This window comes from Sinocyclocheilus grahami, unplaced genomic scaffold, assembly GCF_001515645.1.
Source record: "Sinocyclocheilus grahami isolate Dianchi unplaced genomic scaffold, SAMN03320097.WGS_v1.1 scaffold361.1, whole genome shotgun sequence".
Lineage (NCBI taxonomy): Eukaryota > Metazoa > Chordata > Actinopteri > Cypriniformes > Cyprinidae > Sinocyclocheilus > Sinocyclocheilus grahami.
This window is the reverse complement of record NW_015505540.1, coordinates 63,663-88,647: the sequence shown is the minus strand read 5'-3', so window position 1 is coordinate 88,647 and position 24,985 is coordinate 63,663. Positions and strand designations below refer to the sequence as shown.

The 24,985-nt window shown below is 37.8% G+C and overlaps 1 protein-coding gene across 1 annotated transcript in view; it reads right to left on the bottom strand.

Moving 5' to 3' along the window:
* Nucleotides 1-24,985, bottom strand: part of LOC107549023 (plexin-A2-like) — an 88,738-nt gene that overhangs the window by 31,750 nt on the left and 32,003 nt on the right. The window contains exons 10-18 of the mRNA XM_016229924.1: nt 23,755-23,906; nt 19,691-19,808; nt 14,940-15,076; nt 14,016-14,183; nt 11,139-11,232; nt 4,371-4,610; nt 4,027-4,170; nt 2,685-2,919; nt 511-653 (exon numbers count right to left, since the gene is read on the bottom strand). Of these exons, the coding sequence (XP_016085410.1) occupies nt 511-653; nt 2,685-2,919; nt 4,027-4,170; nt 4,371-4,610; nt 11,139-11,232; nt 14,016-14,183; nt 14,940-15,076; nt 19,691-19,808; nt 23,755-23,906 (1,431 nt within the window). The remainder of the gene's footprint in view (nt 1-510; nt 654-2,684; nt 2,920-4,026; nt 4,171-4,370; nt 4,611-11,138; nt 11,233-14,015; nt 14,184-14,939; nt 15,077-19,690; nt 19,809-23,754; nt 23,907-24,985) is intronic.

Sequence of the window (24,985 nt, the reverse complement as noted above, 5' to 3'; positions counted from 1 at the left end):
GAAATGTGCTGTGATTGGTTAGCTGGGCCAGTGTGTGTTGTGATTGGCAGCACTCGGCACCTGGGTCGGGAAATGTCATGCCCCTTACCATAGGGTAACTCTGTGAGCTTCAGTGTAAATATTGCGTCAAAATCAAATCAATTTGAGCGCGATTTAAACCTGGATGATTGTAACCACTCTAAGTTCGTCTGCCTTGGGAAAGCTAGCGTGTCTCCGACATAGTGATAACACTGGTTGCCTTCTCTAGTGCAGCTCAACCAGGTCTCGTCCCATTCGTCGATATTTGTGATATCACAAATCCCGGAAAATATGCGTTGTAGTCCAAACGAGTCGTTCATGTAGTTTTTGAAAAGTGATTTCTGTTAAACAAAATATCTCCTTTTGAATTGGACTTGGAGCATTGTAACTTTGCAGATCTTTTTTATGCTCAAACAGCAACATTACAGACTAACTAAAGTTGAAAAAATTAAAAAGCATAATAGCACCCCTTTAACATAGACCGCAGCCCACCTCCAGCTCTCTGAGCACAGGATGGTCCTCAATGCCGGGGAATAAAACTCTCATGGCATATGTGCGGTAATCCAGATAGGGAATGCCGGCCCGGTCCAGGTCACTCGTCAACTCATTAATGTCTGTCTGCAGTTCTGCAAAAGCTGAAAACAAAAAGGGGGAGGAGAAAAAAAGAGAAACAATTTCAATACACTGAAACATTCAAACATTGACGTTCAATGTCCAGGTCATGTTTTGCCACAAAATCAAGAAAAACTTGATAAATATATAAATTATAATTTTATTTGACTTCAAATAAAATTCATTCAAATTCGAAATCTCCAAATGGAAAGTATTTATTGTTGTACTAATATATGCTTTTATTTATGCTGATATATTTTTGATGAAAAAACAAGTATAAGTGCATTAAAATATATGGAACATTTTTAATGTTTTATTCATTTAAATAACTATTATATGAAAATCACAATATAATAATAATATAACATTATTAATATTATCAAATAATATTTTACCCTCAAAGATCAAAAAGTATTATAGTAATGAGAATTTAGAGAGGAAAAAGTTTTTAACTGTCATCAAAAAGATATAATTTCTTATTTTAAATTACTTTAAATATATGATATACGAACTGGAACAGAAACTTTTACTTTAAACATGATATATGGGGGTGACACGTGAACATTTCTTGAGATTTTTGAGAAGTTGTAGTCACATTAAAGGTCCAAACACAACAAAACCTGAACTGCTGAACTGCTAATCAGTATCTCTGAAGACTTTTTGTCCAGTTTGAGGTTTTTATGAAGTTCCTGAAGGGTGTTGCAGGCAGACAAAGAGAGCAAACCAAAATAACCTCTCAGCTTCTCTCTATTAATGGTTTTCTCGCTCACACAAACACACACAGAGAATAAATTGCAGGCTGCTGAAGTGCTTGTCCCCTGCTGCTGGAAACTGGAGGTGGGATGTCTTTAATTGGGTCCATTCTGACAGAGCCTGGGGCAGCACTCTTCCCTGAGGGAGTTATCTATCTCTCTTTCTCTCTCCCCTCACGTTTCTTTATTTCTCTTTTCTGGAACGTTCCTTCTGCCTTCACTCTATCATCTCCCCTCACCTGTCCTCTTCATCTCGGGCCGGCGTCTCTCTCTATGCCTTTTCTCTCATCTTAAACTCACTCTCTCACAGGCGTTCATGGTGTGCAGGACTCAATCTGCCCCTTTAATACTTCTGCATCTTAAATTCCTTGTGGCTCCAGAATCAGTCAACACAAACCTTATCCTCTCAAACCCGCTAACCGTAGGTCAGGGACGCTCTCTCTGTGTGTAAGAAAGGGTTTTATCTGTCAGCCTCCTGGAACCCTCAAATGCTGGTGTCTGTTGCATCGCTCTATGACTAAAAATTTAATTGGTGAAAAACATTAACAGAAACATTTGACACTTCAAATCCATCCTGTGACATTTCACAATCCCCAAACCCAATCATTTCCTGTAACTAAAAGAGCATGGTGTTTGTAACAATGGTGTCTGTTGCATCGCTCTATGACTAAAAATTTAATTGGTGAAAAACATTAACAGAAACATTTGACAAAATCCATCCTGTGACATTTCACAATCCCCAAACCCAATCATTTCCTGTAACTAAAAGAGCATGGTGTTTGTAACACCAAGGTCATGGGTTCCATTCCCAAAGAACACATCTACTGATAATAGATTTTTCTAAAATGTTCTCTTTTAAATGAGCATCTTTATCAAGCTCCCATGTTTAGGTTCAGTAATTTCACTTTAATATCAAAGAAAAGGTTATTAGTCAGTTATTGAATGCTTAATTTTCAAAAATGTGTAATGCTATTTTAATAGGAGCCTAATAGAAAAGCTCATTTGAAAAAAAATTGAAGACTGACTTTTTTTGCATCTTCATATTTTACACACACACACACACACACACACACTCATGTCCTCATTTGTCACAAAAACGCGCGCACACACACACACACACACACACACACACACACTAATAAGTGTCAAAAACAAATTAAAATGCTTTAATCTGACTCATTAAACTGTGGCTTTTCCACAACATGTGTGGTTGTAATTAAACATACAATTATTTTCTTCCAAATAAACACAAATAATCAATCATGCAAAATAGTGAAAAGGCGATGTCAGTGTCTTTCTCACCTTCTTTGCACTCCAGCGCGACCCTGGACTCCAGGTTGTCCATTTGCATCTGGAGTCGTTTGAGTGTCAGGTCGTTCTCGCGGGATTTACGCTTGTAGGCAATAAGCACAAGGATGACGATGATGAGGAGGAGGCCGCCGCCGGCAGCGATGCTGACAATGGCAGGAAGAGTCAGGAGGCTGTCAGAGAGAATGTTTACTGAGCCGGGGGACACATGCAGACCACCGACCTGCACCTGAGAGAACAAACCCACATATATTTACACATGAGAATCAATCAAGAATAAATGCACGCACGTAAAGATGCACACACAGAGATACAGGGTGTAAAAATATACCTTAATCTCTGAACCAACAAAAATATAGAAAAACACACATACACATTGTGTTTTGGGCAGCACTGACACAGCACTAAGTAATTGGTTTTCTGTTTCTAGGGAACCAGGTGACAGCAGCAAGACTGTGGCATTGCTGAAGGTCTGGTCTGAGTCTCAACCAGTGGTAGAACAATAGTAAACAATGAGCATTTAAACAAGACATTTAACACCCTCCTCAACAGCACAGGTCTCAAATCTAGTAAACAAGTACTGAAGGGCCTTTCAAGCATGTAAAACACATGAGACATTGTTCTCAGAAATCGGACTCATTTTTCAATCAGATTATTAGAGCTTTCTTTTACAAAAACAGAGCAGAAAGGGGAAAAAAAACTACATTCAAATGTTTGGGGTCGGTTTTTAAAAGAAATCTCTTATACTCACTAAGACTACATTTATTTATTAAAAATACAGTAAAAATGGCAATACTGTGAAATATTATTACACTTTAAAATAACTTTTTTCTATTTTAATATATTTAAAATTTTTATTTATTCTAGTGAAGGCAAAGCTTAATTTAAGCATCATTACTCCAGTCTTCAGTGTCACATGATCCTTCAGAATCATTCTAATATGCAGATTTGCTGCTCAAGAACCATTTCTTTTTATGATCAATGTTGAAAACAGTTGTGCTGCTTAATTTTTTATGAAAACTGTGATTAATGTTTTTCAGGATTCTTTACTGGAGAGAATGTTTAAAAGAACAGCATTTATTTGAAATAGTAATCTTTTGTAACATTCTAAATGTCTTTACTGTCTCTTTTGATCAATTGAATGTGTATTTGCTGAATAAAGATTTTCATTTCTTAAAAATAAATAAATAAATACTGACCCCAAACTTTTGAATGGTACTGTAGTTTACTATATGGGGTGTTGTATACATGCAGTTCATACTGAAACTTGTTTCCAAAAATCAGATTTCAAACCACTTATAAGATGGTTTAGATCTGGGTTGAAAAATAGTCTTACCATGATTTTGTACTGGCCAGTGAGATTTGGTGGCTCGCACAGCAGTTGAGACTCCGATACGGTGACAGAACAGGGAGTCTCTCCTATCAGAACAGTGTAATTAAGCTTCACTCCTCCAGAGGCCGAAGGAACCAGATTCTTACCCTGATATAAACACACACACACACACACAGCACATGTGGATGATGGTTAGGTACGTTTGAAAAGCTTACACTACTGACTATTTCTGTGTATATACATATTTACGGTTAACAGATCTTTTAAGAAACATTGTATATGCTTAGATACTATCAGTCTGATTTGTAGCTCTTAGGTTAAAGGGTCAAGCATGAGGATGGAAGTACCTTTAAAATGATTGGTGAGCCAGGTTTCTGTTCCAGCATGCCATTGGTGCTGAGAGGCTCAAAGTAAGGGTTGGGGTAGTACATTAAGTTAGTGTTGTTGTAAACTAGAAGAGCTTGCACATTATTGAAGATGAAGCCAAACTCGTCTGCGTGCTTGACTGAGTCCAAACCCGGCCTGTACTCGGCTGTCAGCGAGGGAGCCAGACAGCTCATAGTCGTGATGTTCAGAACCTTACACACCTGGAAATGAGAGAGAGACAGAGAAAAATATGCTTAATTTTCATCAGCATTTTTCGAGAGTAATTGCTATCCATTGTTTCATCTCACTTCAGTTCTTTCCCATTAAGATCCCTTTGATACCATCTGTTTTCAAGTGTTTTACTGAACTGAAAAGACTGCAGATGCATTTCCTTTTGTTAGACAACAACGGAGCTGGAGAACAAATGTAAGAGTAGCTTTTAAATTCAAATATCAGGAACAAACTCAGAGGGAAAACATTAAAAGTGTAAATTATGCTCTTCTGATCGAATCACGCCATGTCACACATTATTGTGAGGCTTTGTTCTTTAAGATAAAATGAGCTGCATATCTAGCACAAAACCTGTCAAGAACACGCGCGGGTCATCTGATTTTAGCTGGAAAAATTACAAAGAAAATTGTTATTTTCTTCTTGCATTATTGACAAACTATTTTTCTGTTTGCCACTGTAAAGCTGCTTTGACACAATCAGTTTAGCACTATACAAATAAAGGTGACGACTTGATTTTGAACAAAATAAATAAGTAATCATATTTTGCAGAAAGAAAAATACTTAAATTGCGAAGCAGGGTTATTAATACAAACTAAAAAAATGTTACTTGAAATAAAATAAACATTTAAAATATGAACAGGAAAAAAATATAAAAATCATAAATTAATTTTATTCCCACTAGTTGCCAAGGCATCGTTTCGCATCGTTTTAGTTTAGTATAACTAAGTGCTAAAATAACTGTTAATTAAAATAAAAATTAATAAGAACTATATAGACATACATAGTTTTACATGAAACAAAAACAAATAAAAAAATGAGAAAAAAACAACAAAATTACTAAAACTTTATTTTAACTTAAAAATGAAGACTAAATAAAAAAAATGTATTCAAAATAATAACAAAAACTATAATAGTATATCAATGATACTAAAATAACGCTATTGCAAGCACATCATAGTGGTATTTGTTTTCAATTAACATTAATTTATGATTTTGTTTTAAATAAAATAATAACAAAAATAAATAAATAAAATGAAAAGTGGGAAATGTCATTAATTAGCATGAAAATATTTCAACAATACAAAAAATGGACCTTACAGAGGTTTAATTTTCTGTAATATATACATATTACATATTACAGAAAGATCAAACAATCTAGAGTTTGATTAGTCTCAGGGTGTAGCTGGAACCTGTAGCACAAGTAACAAAGCTCAACGTATCGCTAAGCCCCGAATCCAATGTGATTACATTGTTGGGCTGAAATGATGCAAACTGTAGCCCTCTCATGCCTCAAGTGTGCAACAACTGTGATCTGTACTGCATAAACTTCAGCAGTCACACTTGACGGATGCACTCAAGTCTACGTGCACAGGCACTGAACCGTTCCCTCGGAGTAGCAGAGAGCAGCGCTGACGCTCGAACAACAAAAATTGATTGCTGTGAAACTCTTACTGTGCCGGGAGGTTTTCATCTAATTTCTTTCTTCTCCCCGACACTCAGGGGAGAAACTTAATTAGAGCTAAATATCTTCAAAGCACGGCAGGACCGGCGAGCACCACACCTCCTACTCGCATCTCGTCTCCTCGCAGCCAGAGCCACAATCGATACCAAATCATTTTGACCACACAAACTTGATTTGCGCGAGACTGAGGGTGCATCTCATTCCATAGCTTTTGGTTCCTCATTCCTTTGCTCTTCCTCTTCACTTGGCCCTTAAGGAGTGTATAATTAGTGATATTTATCAATTCTGAGATTGAGATGGTTTTCTTGTCAGTGATTAACTGGTTTTGCTTATCCTTGCTGGCTAGGTTGATGCCGTTACAAGTAAACACTATGGGGGGTATTACAAAGAAAATGTTTTCATCCTCGAGGCCCGATTTCTGGAACTGAGAATCTGAATAAGGCACAAAAACAAGCAAAATCCTTCAAAAAAACTCAAACTGAGGCTTGAACCTGCAACCTTCTGGTTACCAGGCCTGACCATCTCTTAAATACAGCAAAATATCAATCATCTAGAAGGACCAACCTACTACATTTCCCTAAGAAATTCAAACATAAAAAACATGCTTTCAAAATGACAACTTTCACTGCAGCTGACTAAACAGCATGTAGGTTTAAACAACATTTGACTCCGCCACCTTGGCCTCAGATCTCTTCTGTAGGCACTTCATATTATGCATAGTGTTTGCATGATAACAGAAGCTCTCTTGTAGCTCAGAGGGTCTGGATCTGGTTAAACTCTAAAGTCACACTGTCATCAAAACCTGTAATCCCATTACACACTCCACAGCACCCCACGTGAGGTAACCGAGAGGACACAGAGGAAATGCAGATCTAGTTAAATTGTAGAAAAACTGATTCTTAGTGGAGCTAAAAAGCCTTTGATAGGACTTTCAATCAGTCACTCAATACAGAAAAATGACAAGATACTTCTGATATAAACAAAAAAGACATTTAAATTATATTAGGGTTTACATGCATTTTTTTTCAAAGAAATCAAAGTTTCCACAAAAATATTAAGCAGCACAACTGTGTTCAACATTGATAATTATAAGAAATGTTTCTTGAGCACAAAATCAGCATGTTAGAATGATTTCTGAAGGATCATGTGACGCTGAAGAATGAAGTAACGGTGCTGAAAATTCAGATTTGCATCACTGGAATAAATTCCATTTTACAATAAATTCAAATAGAAAAACAGTTAATTTAAATAGCAATGTTTCACAATATTATTGTTTTACTGTATTTCTGATTAGAAAAATTCAGCATTGATATATATGTATATATATAAAATATGTAGGATTATGTGATTGAAGGTTGCAAGTTTGAGCCCCACAAGGGCTGATCCATGAACTACCACCATTGTGCCCTTGAGCAAGACACTTAAACCAGATTGCTTCAGGGATATCGTCGCTGTAGTTAGTGTACTGTGTACTGTTAGTCACTTAGGATAAAAGTGAGCACTAAATTATTACTTACTACATTGATGACAGCGGAGGACTGTTCCAGCACTTCTCCAGTTCATGGACCACCCCTACCAAACACTGAACCTGCAACCTTTATGTCTTTAATTTGAAAAGCCATTCTAAATGCCACACAATGCTGCTGGCCAGCTAAGCAGGACAAGATAAGGGTCTAATGCGATTGAACCGTATGTGTGTTTCTCTGTCCTTGCGTGGCAGTGCCATGTCAGAGACAGATGCTGTGGCCACAACCAGCCTGGCACGGCCTGGAAGAGCCTAGCACTGCCTCTGTATGCCATCTGTTTCAAACTGGCTGGAGGCGCACTGACTGTTGTCACATTTTGTCTTGCTGTACCAGTTTGTTTCTTCACTTCCGCCCACATCAAGCTACCAGTTTTCCAACAGTGGGGGAAAGATTTAGCTTTCCACATGGCTGGATTTAATTAGCAGGTTTTAACTGTATTTTAAATAACACCTGCTGTAAGCAGAAGGAAATGCAGATACTGAGTGGGTCAAAACCAAATGTCTTTTTAGCTTCACTTCAGGGCCTGCACCAGACTAATAACATCCGAGTTCCTCTCCTGTCCTTCCATGACCAGACTGCAGTAGCTGCAGGTATTTGGCTGTGGAAATAATTGGGATCCTTTACGGTCTCTCTGAAATAATTGGATTCAGGTTCTTCCATGGACTGACACATGACTCAGCACAAAGCACAGTCCTACCCACCTAAACTAATCAATCCAAGCATCTCTCCGATGCTCTAGGACAAAGAGTTGCATAGAGATGGTGCTCCCTGGCTAAAATCTGTAAAATCTGTCAAGTTACTCAGTGAAAATGGTAGAAATGCCGCAAAGGGATAGTTCAGCCAAAAATGAAAAGTCTGTCATCATTTACTCATCCTGATATGTTCCAAACATGCATGACTTTCTTTTTCTCTGTGGAAAATAAAAGAAGATATATTAAAGATTGTTTCAACTGTTTTTGTCCATACAGTGAAAGTCAGTGAGGTACAAAAACAACAACATTGGACCCCATTGACTTTTCATTGTATGGGACAAAACAAACAATGTACTAAGACGTTTTTAAAAATACCTTATTTTATGTTCCACCAAAGGAAAAGAAGAAAGGTAAACCTGTGTATATATATTTTTTGCCCCACTGTATATACACACACACACACACACGCACACACAGTACATATAAATACAATGAAAGTCAATGGGGTCCAAAAACACAAAGTTGAGCAAATGATGAACCTTCTCTGCTTGACTGAAACGCAGTACAGTGTGAACAGCATGATATCTTCTTCTGAACCCATCACAGCAAACTGACACAGGAGAATAAAACGTTTCATGGTAATGACTGAGCAGAGCTGCCCACCAGCTCTGAATTATGCCCTTTGTTTTTCAAGTACATGCACATGTAACTATATAATGGCAAAAAATGAGACAGCTGGAAATAAGGGCGAATGTAGAACTACTATAAGCATCTGCATGATTGTAGAAAAATGCCCGTGGCTCTGTTAAACACTAAGATGCTTTTATCATCCATAGTTCATGTTCTTCATGTTGTTTTTTTTGCAAGCGCACTCTTATCCAAGGTATCTAGGGAGGTCTTTGACACTGATTGGTGGGAGCGTCTGATTGCTTCATTTTAGAAGGAAAAAACTGAAGTGCCTTTGTGATCGTCTCAGATAGTGGCGCGCAAAGCTTTAGGAATCTGTCTCCAGACTTCATTACCGGATCTCTCCGCTGGCACACGTCAAGCATTTTTTTTCTTTCTCCTCCTTGAGAGAAGACAAAGGTAGAAAAACTAATCTTTTAGCTATAATCAGGAAAACGATTAATGTCTCAATTGCGGGTTGGTAATAGGTACAGCAGGAAGCACAAAGGCAATTGTATGCCGTTCGTTCGGCTTCTGAGAACCCCACCAGGTAACGGGAGGGGAGGAGAGGAGGAAGAGAAGCAATTTGGGGAGGAGGCAAAAGACAGTTTGAAGGCTGCCTTGACGGACGCTCGGGTCTGATTACCAGATTATGCCGCTGTTTTTTCCCCACCTCCCTCCCCCAAAATACGGAGCAAAACGGGGGATGAAGACATACATGATCTTAACCTCAACGATTAATAAAAATGCAGGGAATCAAAGCCAGCTGAGTCTTTGGTGATGAGGCCTAAGAGGCAAAAGCCAACCTTTCTCTGTCTACCTCTGTTTTTTTTTCCACTGTTGTAAAAAGTAAGAAAGAAAAAGAAAGAGACGGCACTAGCACCTGACACATCAGACAGCGCCCACACAACATATTTCACGAGTCCCTTTAAGAACTCTAAGAGCTCTGGGCTCTGTGAAGCGTGGAGGAACGCGGGGCTGCTGTCACTCCTCATTGCGCAGTTGGTGTCTCTTTTACTAAAAGTGACTTTCAGGAGAACTACACAGGTACATCTGTACAGCTGGGGACTGAAGTGCAGTTATGCTATCGGGAACAGAGGAAAAAAGACTATAGCAGTTTGCTTTCACCTCAGCAAAGTAAAAGACAATGTGTGATTACTTCTGAACACTTTCATATTCCCAAAATGATATTTACATATCATATTGTTCAAAAACATGCACCTATCGTACATGGAGACCTGTCATACTTTTTGGCGCCTAATTTAGTTTCATTATGAGCATTTTCCACCTTCTCTCTGACTTTTTTGTTGCTTTTAAAGTGATAGTTGATACAAAGCACGATAATACAACAGAAAATATGAGACGCCACTGGCTATCCCATCTTTCTGTCTGACTACACTGACCAATCCTATTCCATTAATTAAACTCGGACTCCCTGCAGTGGCGAGCAAATTGAATTTGTACTGACTCCTCAGCCCTTATTATTTTTGGGATGTCTTTATGCTAACCAAACCATTCTGTCTGCAGTTCATCATCCTTTGAAACCCATTAACCAATACAACCCTCTTTAACTGGCCACTATCCACCAGTACCGCCTCGGATGAAGCTGGTTTTATGCAGGATTCTGCAAATAATGCCTAACAAATTCCAGCTTGACAAAGGTGGTATGAGCGGAGTAAAATGCTCACATTAAATGCCTCATCTGCAGCACTTTGCACAGACTGAATAATTCAGCAGGGTACTTAGTCAAAATTACAGATACACAGCTTGAAAAAGAGGTCACACAGAGGCTTGTGGGCAGGAGATATATGAGATTTCTGGAGCTGTGGCAGTGAGTCACGGCGGATCTCGCCTCCATGGGTCAACAGAAAAGACAGAAATTAGTCTAATGCATCCCAAAAAAGGCAGCGCGCAGATTGTGTGATCCTCTCTCTTCTGAAAGTCACCGATAATTAACTCAAACCTGCAGACAAAGCATCCCACTTCCCAAGGTGGTGCATCTCTGAGGTCAAACTGATACGATTTGGTTTCATTGCGTCGGCCCTCATGAGATATCAGCTCACATGAGAGAGCTGTTCTCCCAGAAGCCCCTGAGCTCAGGTAACTAAGGTCATTTCAAAACTGAGGGCGGATAATTGAGGAACCAACGATAACACAAATGAAGCTACTCACGTTTACGGATTCCCGCCCGCCGTACTTGATCCGAATCCTCGGCTCCTGAATGACATCCAAGTTAGTCCCAGTCACCACCAGAGGCGTGTGTCCGCTAAAAAAAAAACACACACAAGATGGTATGAATGTGAAAATTCTTGAAAATTCAAAATTTTGATGCAGAAGTAACTCACCTCCACTTGAATCAAAACTGCCCTTAAAACTTGTTTCTTTGTGATGTGGTGCTCAGAAGATAATAAGCATTTGAGAAAGTTCTGATTAAAGATGCTTTTAACTGGCTTCAGTAGATTTAATCAAACATACTAGACGTGTCTTTGAAAATACAAAAAAAAAACAGAAGCAGCGGTGATCCTGCTTAGCATTCTGGGAATGTCCACGGCTTGATAAAGCACAACAAAAGAGCCGAGTGTCTGGGAGTGGAATGGGTGAGGAGCTCTAGCTTTAGGTGTTTCAGTTGTTTACTCATGAGCACTTCATTTGCCAGGCACCGCTTGTACGGTGCTCTGTTCAGTGTGGCCACGCTCTGGTCCAACAGATACAGCACTGTGACCCCATCTACTGATGCCCTGGCATGGGGCACTCGCCCACAAGAATGAAAAATCACATAGGTGATTCATTCAATATCGCAACTGTTCATCCTAGACAGCTATACGATCAAACGAAAAAGATAAAAGTCAGAAATCTCAGTATGAGCGCAAATATTTCTCATCAAATGATTTGATCTATGCTAACCAAATTAATAATATAGCGTAGGGCTGGGCGATATAGCAAAAACATTTATCAATGATATAATGTTTCATATCGCTCGGTATCGATAATTATTGACATTTTTTATAACCTTTTTTTAAAACAAAGAGCAATAGAATTTTTTTTTACATTTAACCACTGTATTTTTAAATTAACTCAATTTATTGAGACAAACAACAAATATTTTTTTGTTTTAACAGTCAAAAACAAAATAAAAATTAAACAAATATTTAATTTCTAATGTTTTATATGCAGATTAAATAGGTTAAACTTTTGGCTTGTCTCCCGAGGCCACAGGAGGGCGCATTGAGCAAAATAATGCAGCACATTAAATTGTCAACGCAAGGAAGTAACTGTCTATGAAAAACGTGCATTATGTCTAAATTAACTCATATAAATCAAATATAATTTCGTAAATTGCATAAACAATTATGAACAAAACAGCATTGAACGCAGTGAAAAGGAATAAACCTCCACAAATTTGCGATGTGTTTTCTAAAAGTTTAAACTGTTTTAACTTTGCATGGCTGTTTACATCTCTTGTGTGAGACGTGAGTGCAGCAATCGTATTTGTCCGTCTAGAAAATGTGCTGAATATGCGTTCTGTGTGAATGGCTTGGTTTCGGTTTTAACCCATTCAAGATCTTCTCCGCATTGAGCTTCTATATTTCTTTAATATTTTGAATGAATAACACAGCAACTGCGCGCCTCGTGGGCTAGACATTAAACTACAATGTAACTTACATCATCATCACCGCATCTCGTGCTCCACTGATGACGCTCCCTGACGCACATCTAACTTTGGATTGTACTATTTTTGCATTCAAATGCAAATGTTTATTTTAAATTCGACTAATATTCATTCTTTACTCACAATCTCCTCATCACAGGCAGGCACAGCACTCATGTTCGTGTTTGTGTGTGATGTCTGCGTCAGACAGCACGTGCCTATATCATGCACTATATCAAACATTTTTTATATCGTAATCGAAGAAGGTGTACCGTCGATAAATATCGCCCAGGCCAAATATAGCGCTATATTCTGTCTCATCTTTCTGAAAATATTTTACTAGAAACACCTTAGACTATGTTCATGCTTTCATGTTGTACATTAATGTGAATTGTTATAGTTGCCCAAAACATAAAAAAAAATCAGTCATCATTTACTCCCTTGCATGTAGTTTCAAACTTGTATGACCTGTATATTTATGTATACAACATAAAAGAAGATATATTGACAACTGTCACAATGCTATTTTTTATGTTCATACAAAGGAAGTCTATGGTATCCAATGTGTTTTGGTTCCCAATGTTCTCCAAAGCATCTTCTTTTGTGTTCTTTAGAAGGGAAAAATGTCATACAGGTTTGGAACAACATGAGGGTGTTAAAGATGAAAATTTACATTTTTTGGGGTGAACTATCCCTTTAAATCTTTGGAGCTATGAAAAAGCAACCTTTGAGCAATACTATTTCCTTTGGTGGGCATGATAATATGTACTTGTGTATCTATGTGCTGGATTTGGTGAGAGACATTTTCTTTCTGTGTTTCTCTCTCTAACTCCAGCTTGGAATGAACCTGTATCTCAGCATCACTTATATAATCATTCTCAGCACATTCTATTTCTGTCTAATTTTTGCTACTGTATTTAATCATGTGCAGCTCTTTCATATGAATATGTTGAGGCTCTGTATAATCAGTCCAGTTCTGCACAGTGAAATACTCAAAAATCATTCCAAGGGATAGCACACCCAAATTATGTCATGATTTATGAAATGTCTCTTTTTTTTGTCCATATAATAGAAGTCAATGGGCAATCATTTGGCTCCCTTGGTATTACATTACATGCTGTTATTTAAAGTTATATTTAGACATGAGACATACTCTACAGACTGTGCAAAGGATTTTAAGACTTCAGCAGCAAGAAATATTAGTAGCTGCATTCAGTGAATCAGATCAATTTCTTGCAGCAATGTGTCTGATATCCATTCAAATGGTATGAGAATCATCAGCCTCAAAAAGTCAAAAGTGTTTGCTAATAGTGATTTAAATGCAAGCTTTAAATACATGGCCAAACTTTCTGATTTACATAATCCAATACTAAAACACTGCATCATATATGTACAGTTACCTTGCGATGCTCCATTCCGGTTCGATGCGTTGAACGGTGGGGTCGTCTATATACTCAAAAGTCAGGCTATCTTGGACCTGGGCGCGATCCACGCTCACGCTGATCTGAACCGGCCCCACACCCGTCAGAGAAGGGGCAGAGTAACACACAATCTCCGTCATAGTCCGTCTGAGGACAAAGCAAACAGACACAAACCAATCAGATTCTGACAAGAGACAAAGCACGACACAAAGTTTTAACTTAATAACAGATGGCTAGACATTGTTCAGACACACTATATATGAATGGTGCTAGTGGGTGGCTCTCTGCTCTTTTTCAATTGCAGTCTTTTCTTACAGCTCTCACTGAAAGTGCTACCTGTGCAAAGTGAGCATTAGTCATTCTCTCTGCAGTGTATTAGAGTGTTAAGCTATTACTTATTGCAACCTCGCGCACACACTTGAATGCGTCATCCTTCCACAGGAACACAGGACAAAATAGAAATCTGCAATTAGCCAATATCGCATTAAAGTTGTCGCTCTCTTGCACCTTAAAGCACTACAATCAGCCTCATCTTTCAATTGTGATCCTGGAGAGACGGAAAAGGAGGAGATATAGTAAGACGCCAGACAGGGGTATGATATTTACATACAAAATTAGAGAGAGAGGATGAGAAAACAGTTAAAGAGTGGGAAATCTAGAGGAACAGTAAATAATCAGAAACTCTCTTTGATTGATATAAGTCATGTGGAATGTAAAGAGTAAGTGAAGATATGGAACATTAGCCTCAATTATTCACACTAACTTTATCAACAAAAAAAAAACTAATCAAGCTATATTATTAATTATTATTGTATTATTGCATTATTACTTAAGATTTATTTTGATAAGCTACATTTCTTAAAATAGGGATTTCAAACAGTATTTAAAAAGGCTGATTCTTACTCATAAAACTCGCAGGTCTGGTTCCCAAAAAGCACACTGACGCTGCTGCCTGCCCCCAGGTTTTCCCCCATTATAGTCACTTTAGTTCCTCCAGACTCTGGACCCCGACTGGGGGACAATCCTTTGACCGATGGCATCTGCAAAAACAGAAAGAGAATATGGGTAGGAAACAAGCAAGAGATGGAGACAAAAAAAACCTTTACTTAAAGTTCAAGATGCAGATTAATTAATCTTAACAATATTAATTTCCCTGAAAAAAGAAACTGTGTCTCAGTACTGAGTATTATTGAATATATATATATATATATATATATATATATATATATATATATATATACACACACACACTCTCACACACACACATATATACCTTTCAAAAGTTTAGGTTTGGTAAAATTTTTAATTAAAAAAAAATAAATTTTATGCTCACCAAATCTGCATTTATTTGATCAAAAATAAAGTACAAAACTGTAATACTGTGAAATATTATTATAATTTAAAATAATGGTTTTCTATTTCAATATATATTATAAAATGTAATTTATTCCTGTGATCTTTTAAGTCTTAAAAATGACTTTACTGTCAATTTTGATAAATTTAACGCAACCTAATATAGTATAATATATTATAATAAAAAGCTAAATTATATAATTAATTCCATTTTAATCATGACAACTTTCTGAAGATTTTAGCATGGTGATGGATATGACAATGTTAATGTATTTGGTCTTGGCGGAATAGATCTGCTACGCTGCTGCTGTTGGTTATTACTGTAGTTGTAGATTATTTCTGCTGCTGCAAGCAAGTACAGGCTACTTGCTACTGCCAATGCATACAAAACATCAAAATGCATCAAATTGACAGAGTCTTAAAACTCTGGCAATTTGATAATACCTAGAATATCAAAATCAACTGCGGGCACCAGATCCTTCTCCTTCTTAGCGCCCAAACTCTGGAATAACCAACCTAACATTGTTTGGGAGGCAGACACACTCTGTCAATTTAAATCTAGATTAAAGACCCATCTCTTTAACCTGGCTTACACATAACACACTAACACATTTCTAATATTCAAATCCATTAAAAGGATTTTTAGGCTGCATTAATTAGGACAACCGGAACTGGGAACACTTCCCATAATACCCGATGTACTTGCTACATCGTTAGAAGAATGGCATCTATGCTAATATTAGTCTGTTTCTTTCTTATTCCGAGGTCACCGTAGCCACCAGATCCAGTCTGTATCCAGATCAGATAGTGGATCAGTACCTAGAGAGGACTTCTACAGCCCTGAATGTCAGCGGAGACCAGGACAACTAGATGAGCCACAAAGACAGATCCCCAGTGAGGACCTTGTCTCCTAGACGGCCACTGGGACAAGACCACAGGAACCAGTTGAGTCCTCTGCACAATGTGAAATTGCTGCAGCCTGGAATTGAACTGCTGGTTTCGTCTGGTCAGAGGAGAACTGGCCCCCCGACTGAGCCTGGTTTCTCCCAAGGTTTTTTTCTTCATTCTGTCACCGATGGGAGTTTTGGTTCCTTGCCGCTGTCGCCTCGCCTCTGGCTTGCTTAGTTGGGGACACTTAATTTCCAGCGATATCGTCGACTTGATTGCACAGACACTATTTAAACTGAACTGAGCTGGATGATGACATCACTGAATTCAATGATGAACTGCCTTTAACTGAAAATTGAGTGTTTACTATTATCATTTTGCATTATTGACACAATATTTTCCTAATTAATGCTGTACAGTTGCTTTGACACAATCTCTATTGTTAAAAGTGCTATATAAATAAAGGTGACTTGCCTTGACATACGGCGATACGGTGCTGTGAGTATTTAAGACATACTGCTGCTGCACAAATAGCATATAAAATTACCCCGTAGCAGATCTATACAGGTGGAGCTAGGGAAGGTGGAGGGTTTCAGAGAAACTCTGAAAGCCCGCTGCAGGAATCTCTAGTGAATGCTAGCCAGCCATATAAATGCAAGGCAGTAAGCTCATTGGCTGCATATGCAGCATTAACCAATCAGTTTGTGCCAAGTCGTTTAACTCTCTGAATATTAAGGGTTGAACAACTTCGTCGACTTTTATGTGATGAAAGTCAAGTCGAAGTCGACTAGTCACTGATGACGTCATTAATGAACAAATATGTCTGGAGCTGTGACAAACACCTTGTGCACAGCTATGGCATATGACACAGCGCTGCCCACATGGCTATTGCTCCTATAACAGCTCATTTTTATCAGTTATTTTGTCATTGGGTTGTTATATTTCTCACAGATTTCTGCTCGTTCTAAATCAGATACAGATAAAGTAGCACAGTAAAGATTACATTCATATGAATGCATTAGTGAGAGCGATTGCGTGTGTGAATTAATTCTACCTGGCAGCGATTCTCTACTAGTAGTGAAGCTGTGGGATTTAGTTATTAAGAAATATATGCTTGAACTTTTCAGTTTCTAAGCTATTTTATTGAGAAATCACAGAACAGTGTTGACGATACGTTTCCGCACTGAATGCTTCTATGTGCGCGCGATCTGAGCGTGATGTACGAGCTTTTTTGATGAAATCTTTGAAGGAGATTTTTCATAAGTTCTTCATAAGTAAGATTTCATAAATCTTTGAAGGACTTCCACATTTCGGAGCATAAATGTGGAAGTCCTTCAAAGATTTCTTATCCTGTTGCGCCCTCTATAGGACCAGCGACTAGTCCTATATTTGTCGGTGCAACCCCTACTGAATAACATCAGTTACGTTAACACCCCATCAGCCTGCGCCATCTAGAGTTTCATGACTAAACTATATATTTAGTGCCACTAGTAGCACAGAAATGACAGCACAGCTTTCTGAATCAGCTAAAGACATGCATTTTCTGAATCTGAAGCTGCCTAGATGTGTGTGGCTGGTCCACAAAAGACAGCTACATCTGTAAATAACAACTGTCCTTCATCAGTCTCATACGCCTTACTGCTCAGCTCACAAATAAAGAGAAATAAAACGCTATAAAGAAATGGCATTTCCAGTCTTGTCTATAAGTGATGCTAGCACATGAAAAGCACGGATAAATAAAAGGCTTTTAAAATGTTGTACATAAACTCTCTAGTTCCCAGTTCTCTTCCTTTATTGTACACAGGGACTGAAAATAGCAGATGGAAAAACAGAAAAAGGCAGCTCTGTGTCTTAAGAAAGCACATGAAATGGCTGGTGGCCGACTTGACACGTGCATTGACTAAAAATGAATTAACACCAATTTTGGTTGAGCCTCGCATTGTTCTACAACTGGTGGGCCGCTTGGGGACCCCGTGTTGTCCGACAACATTTGGCGGAGCTTTTGAGATAACATGCTGCTTTTATATTTGACTGCGATATGAAAGGCGTGGAGGAAAATCACACGCACGCTCACACAAACATGCATAAACGCATACAGAAAGGGGCTGAAGCCATTTTGTAAAATAAACAGCTCCCCTAATTAGCAGAGGCTGTTAATTGTGGTGGTATGGATAATTGTTTGCCTTAGTATGCGTGTGAATGCTGCTGTTGATTATCTATTAACCCCAGGCCGGCGGATGGGTGTTTGAGACAGGTGCGCAAGAGTTCCCACAGGTGCTCCTCTGCGACGAGACAACATGGCAACCATCCTTCCTTTGATTCGCTTAATGGCTTTTATTGTCTCTGTGTTCAATGTGCGTTCCCTGTAGTGCTTTGTATTCATAATCACTCAATATTTTAATAACCGAGAACAAGTTCTATTATGCTGACGAGAGCTTCGCTACTTAACGGAGGAAGCAGGGCTGCTGTTTTACCAATAATAATGACAAACACAGCGGCAATCTGTAAATTAGCAAGTTTTTGTGGCATATCTCGAGTCTTTTGTGCTTGATGAGTGCATTAGTTCAATAAACACGCTTTTCTTTTAATGTCTTGGCAAATACATGTGTAAATAATGCTTTTAACCACTAATCTGCAGCATCATTTAAGAATCTACTGAAAGTGCACAAAAAAAAACACTACTTTAAAAAGGGCTAAATAGAACAATTAGCCGATAAAAATGCTATGCGAGCCATCAAAAGGTTAATTTATTGACCTTATGGCTTTTAAATGACTCCAAATTTGCATGGAGAGACAGTTCCAACACATTCTATATAACTGTCTGGACAGATACAAACAATCCTGCTACTATAATTTAAATATATAAATATATTATAAATATAGTACTGGTTTTAACGTTATATATAACACATTTACTTGAATATTTGACAATATTACCATTAGATTTTTTTATTCTGCTCTCAAAAATAGAGAATTAAGAGATTAATGGCAAATCTGTATTTAGTTTTGTGAGGATTATTAAACATTAATAATAATACATACATATATATATATATATATATATATATATATAAATTGGACGTCTAATTAAGATATGGATTTCATGCCATATGAATCTGTGCAGAAGGAAGTCTTTGTTCCTAAAGAACAAAAAAAAAAGCTATCTGAACAGTTGAAGTACAGTATGTTGAGCTCTGGGTCACTTCCTGTGATTTGACTTTTTTGCTGTTAAAGCGCTTCTGAGAACAAATCAACCTCAGCAAGGTTCAGCTGTCCAAAGGCATAACATCACAGTGACCCGTGAGTTTTCTTCAATGGACCAAGTAAAGCCCAGTTTAATAAAACCAAAACAATGGCCAGTTTCACTACTACCTCACTGCATTATTCAGATGTAGCAGAGCTCAAGGTCTTACCACAAAGGAATAGAGTTGAGAAGAGCGCGTCTGGAGCTCTGGCTTACACTCCCCTACGCACAAATGGACCGGGCCGGGTTTACTGTCTGTGGGAGCTGCATCCATCTCACACACAATCCTGAAAAAGAAGAAATACACAATGACATTTGACATTTTAACCTTTGTTTCAATGAAAGTCACTTAAATGGAAAGAAATCTTCATTATCACAACTTCTGTTCACTCAGTCCCCTTAATCTGGATTACAAAGCTTAATGTTTCTGGACTGACTCCAGAGTAAGGAAGCAAAGCATTGGAAGTCATCTCCAGTCCTGCCGAGTGATCAGTATGTGACTCTTCCTCTCTCTCCATTGATTTCCTCTTGATCTCAATGTAATTTCTGCTTTGGTTCCTTGATTGCTTTAGCGGACACATTCCATTAGCTGAATTGACAAAATCGTCCTATGGGAATGCCGGTTTTCATACTGGTTTATTTAATTTGTCCACTAACCTAGTAGTCCAATAGTGGACATGCATACATCACCAGAGAATTCTGTCATTTTTATTATTTTCTTTTTCTGAAATTGTAAATTACATCATGGTATAAAATGGCAGACTAGTTTGGCTTGCTACTGTATGGCTTATTTCAAAGCTAGCATTTCATGCATACTAAATACACAAATAATATTTTCACAAGATTTGACAAAATTATAGCTTGGAAATGTCAAACAATAGAACTGTTTTGCTCACAAGTGATATTCCCCTTGACTTGTTCTTTAGTTTTCTAAACACATCACAAGTCTCTTATTTAATCTCAAACTCTTCATTGACACTGTTGTCACACTGGAATAAAAATTTCATTGGAGCAAAATTTGTAGTGTGGTGGAAATAACATCACAATGGGGGATGTAATTTAAAAAAAATTTTTATTTAAAAAAAATATAGAAAAAATAAGTATTAATATGGTGTATTTATCTCTTTATCTATATGATCACAGTTTTAAACAGATATATATATATATATATATATATATATATATATATTAATATAAATATATAATATAAAAATAATAAATATAGGACAAGGATGCAGCAACATTTTCCAAAAGATGCAAATATAAATGATGTTTTAATAAAAAAAAAATATATAAAATAAATAACAATCAACCCCTGGGAAATTTAAGTGCCTGAAGTTGCAGAAACATCCATATACGGAAACCAGTGATGCCCAGCACAAATCAATACAGCGTTATCATGCACTTTGATCAGAGAGCAGATCGATGTTGCTACATCATACGGGCTGATCAGGTATCGGCTTCACGGAAGGGTGGCCAGATCAAATGACATAATAAAAACACAGCCCACTGACTGGCCCTCAAACGAAGTAAATATGAAACCGACATGAGAATTCAAATCTGAGTTGAAAGCACGCGGGGGCGGGTGTGCTGCAATCGATGTTTGGGTGATATCGAGTGTTCGCATCATCAGGGATGACTGTCGGAACACATGCAGCGCAGACTGCGTGATTGTGGGCGTGATGTGGCTTCCTGCGGTGAGTCTGACAGGCTCGGCAGACAGCGTTCACAGCTGTTCGCAGTGCACATTATGCCCTCTCAATCACTCTGAGTGGAGGACTTTCACTTCTAAGGCAATTAAAGTTGGTAAAAGTTGGAATGCTCAATCATTGCTGCTGCGTGGAGCAAGTTTGGCTGGAGAGCTTCGGAAATTAGCAGGCAGATGTTGTTATCACACCATTTTGTGGATGAAAAAATGCACCTTTCTCCATTGATAGCCATTCAAAAGTAGCCATGTAAAGGTGTAGTCACATTTACCTTTGTTCATGAACTTTTGTGCTTGAAAACCAGTCATTAATATAGGAATCCATGTGATTGGGAATTTCGAGTAAGGGCGCAAGATTCCTCACACAAATTAAGTTGGTCACGTGAATTTGCCATGTTGAGCAACAGAAAGTTACTTGGTTTGAAAGTGACTTCTATGTGAGCTGTGCTTCATCCATTGCTACACCACTGACAATAAATAATGGACTTTTTTGTGACCGCAACCTAATACAAGTGTGTGCTAATACTCTAACATATTATGTTACTTATATAACAAAAGGGGAAAAATAAATAAAAATAAAATAATCTACTGCAAGCTTGGGTATCTTAAGGTGTACAACTTTTGTATATAACGACCAGACAGGATGGTTGTAACACAGATATTTGCTTCCCATTTCCGTTTGTGGGTTTGATGGGGTCCAATGGCGCATTCTCCATTTCCTCGTGACACCCCTTCGCCGCGCCATACAAATGAATCCAGCTCGGCTTCATCCCGCTCGGATTAAACTGCTGTCAGAAGAGAGAAGGGCTGACAAATCTCCCTCTTACAGCCGGCAGCACGCCACGCATTTCAATTACCGCATGTTTCCCCCATCGCTCCGTCTGTCCCCACCTCAGCGGCAAAGAGAGGCGCTGTGGAGACATACTCCACCTGCATGCAGACGCTATGCGCTATTGATACCCCCTTACAACATGATGGCATAAATTCTTGAAAGCCAAATGTTCAGAATGCCTGTGTACAATAAGGTTGAGGTGAGTTTTAATGCAACGTAGAATTGCATCACATTCTGTTGAACTGGACATGGTGAATGCTGACATCTGTTTCTCTCAAGAATAAAGATGGTAGGATGCAGTGTCCTAGTAATCCAGTGCTAGCAACACTGGGTTATTATAGTCAACTAAAAATTGTTACTTAAATTTAACTGAAATAAAATAAATAAATTAAAAAAAAAAACTTATTTTATTTCTTCTAGTTCTCATTTTCATTTAGTTTAATTTAGGCATTTTGTACATTTGTAATCATGTACAATAAATAAATAAATAAATAATTCAAAATATTAATAAAAACTATAAGACTGTAGTATCTCAATAATATGCAGTTAGCTGTCAGTTCTGACATTTTTCTTGAGCAAAAGACAGTAAGAGTGACGGATAATGAGGAGTGTATTACGTGAAGAATAAAGGGCACTAAATACATCCTGGGTAATTTAAAACTGAAATTATTTTGATGTTAATATGCTTTCTTCTATCACATTTTAATATGCAGAGACAACTATAACTAAACCTGTAGGTTGAGTTCTTCAAAGTGTAAACACTGGAGATTTCAAAACATCTTTGTTTAAGAATTCTGACAAGCTTGACACAGCAACAGCTCAACCAATGACACGAGTTTGGGGCTGTTTGTCTGGCCAATCAAAGATGAGGGGAGTGTTTAAAGGAAACCTGCTTGAAAACAAACATTATTTTTGCAATTCTATAATACTAGTGTGCAGAAATGACACATTTCACCTTTTAACCAAAATCCTTTGGTTAAAAGGATTTACACATTCCACCTTTTAATCCTTTTCTTAATCAAATCAAAATTTAGACAAAAAAGCTGAGTGCAGCCATTTTTCTGCATGTCCTAGCAAAAACTACTACTACAAATCATCACGTTTTAGCTCCTCTAGCCCAATTTTTCCCCTAGGAGGTTTGATATTAATGATGAAATCCTAGGATATTTACAGACAGGGTTAATGACACAATCACAGGGATAAACACAAACAGATGCTGAAAAATGGGACCTACTGCAGGCGGAGACCAACCCAGGTCTGTCTGGACTCTAATTAGGGCTTGTTTCTGCTTCACAAGAGCCCTGGTCACTGCTGACAACTAACCCTTCAGACAGAAATGTTTTCCTGCCATTGTTAAGATGTTTTTGTCAGATAAGACAGACTCAATAAAGCATAAAGGAGAAGACCATGACCAACCCTGTCTTTCATCCTTAGCCCTGATTGGTCGCTTTACGTTTGTGACATCAAAGCTATGTTCATTGGATCCTGTGTGTGTTTAATGGACTCATCCTGCTGTGCTTTAAAGTGAACTGGATGAAAACCCGAGGTGTTTTTTCCCATGAAACAGCTTCTCAGTACGTGTAATGTAGGACATTATCTTTTCCAGCTCTTGCTATTTTGAGAAAGATTAAAGATAAGCTAAACCAGTTTTTCCCATTCTAATCTCAGAGAGTTTTACAGCTCTACAGTCACTCACTGTTCAGCAATGATGTAGCCGTTTTCTTGTGGAGTGCACTGGATTCCCGCTACCTGCACGTTGTTGACCATGTCTGAGAAGGACAGACCCAGGTTCACACCACGGATGGTCACTCTGGTGCCCCCTTCTGGTGGTCCGGCCACTGGGGTCACCTGAAATGAGAGAGGAAGAGTCAGTGATTCATTCATTTAGTGAATCATTCAGTAAGTAATTTTTTGGGAAAAACTTGAATATTTTACAATAAAGTAAAAATATATTATACACCACCATTCCAAAGTTTGGGGTTGAAATATTATTCTAATTTAAAATAACTGTTTTCTATCTTAATATATTTTAAAATGTAATTTATTTCTTTAATGGCAAAGCTGAATGTTCAGCAGCCATTATGTTAGTTTAGTGTCACATGATCCTTCAGAAATATTCTGAAATGGTATTACAATTTTTTTTTATTATTAATGTTGAAAACAGGCGTGAAGCTTAATATTTTTGTAGAAACCGTGATCCTTTTTTCAGTGTTCTAAATAGAACGTTTGGAATAACAGAATTTATTTCAAATAAAAATATTTTGCAATATTGCAAATGTATCTACTGTCACTTTTAATCAATTTAATGCATTTATGCTGAACAAAATTATTACTTTTCATACTTTTTTGAATGCTAGTGTATATATAACTAGTTTGGAATGACACGAGGGTGAGTAAATGATGACAGAAGTTTCAATTTTGGGTGAATTATCCCTTTAAAGATTGAACATTTGAAATGTTTTAATGCAAAAACATCAGGAAAGACACAAATATATATCTGCATTACACAGAGACATAATTAAGAAAGTTAACACACATAAGTCTTAACTAGTTAATGGTCTCCAAATGAACCTTTAAAAGGCTTCCTTTTAAAGATAATTGTTCCTTGCATTGTGTTTCACTTTAATAGCACCAAATTAGATATCAGTAAAACTCATTGTAGCAACTTCCTATCCTATTAAAGTTGCAAAGTACATTAAAATTCTCCAGTCAAGACTGCAGCAGATCTGCATGCTGTTGCCACAGGCAATAAATATATCACAAGGCCATTTTAGCCCTAGCCTTATGTACTCTCATAAAATACAATATGGCCACTCAGCGTGACCTTGGCTCTGGGTGCCAAAAAGCCTTCTGTGCTGTTAAAGCCCAAGAGAAGCTCAGCCCTGGGCCCTCTCCAGATCCAAATATCACTGAGAGAGAGAGAGAGA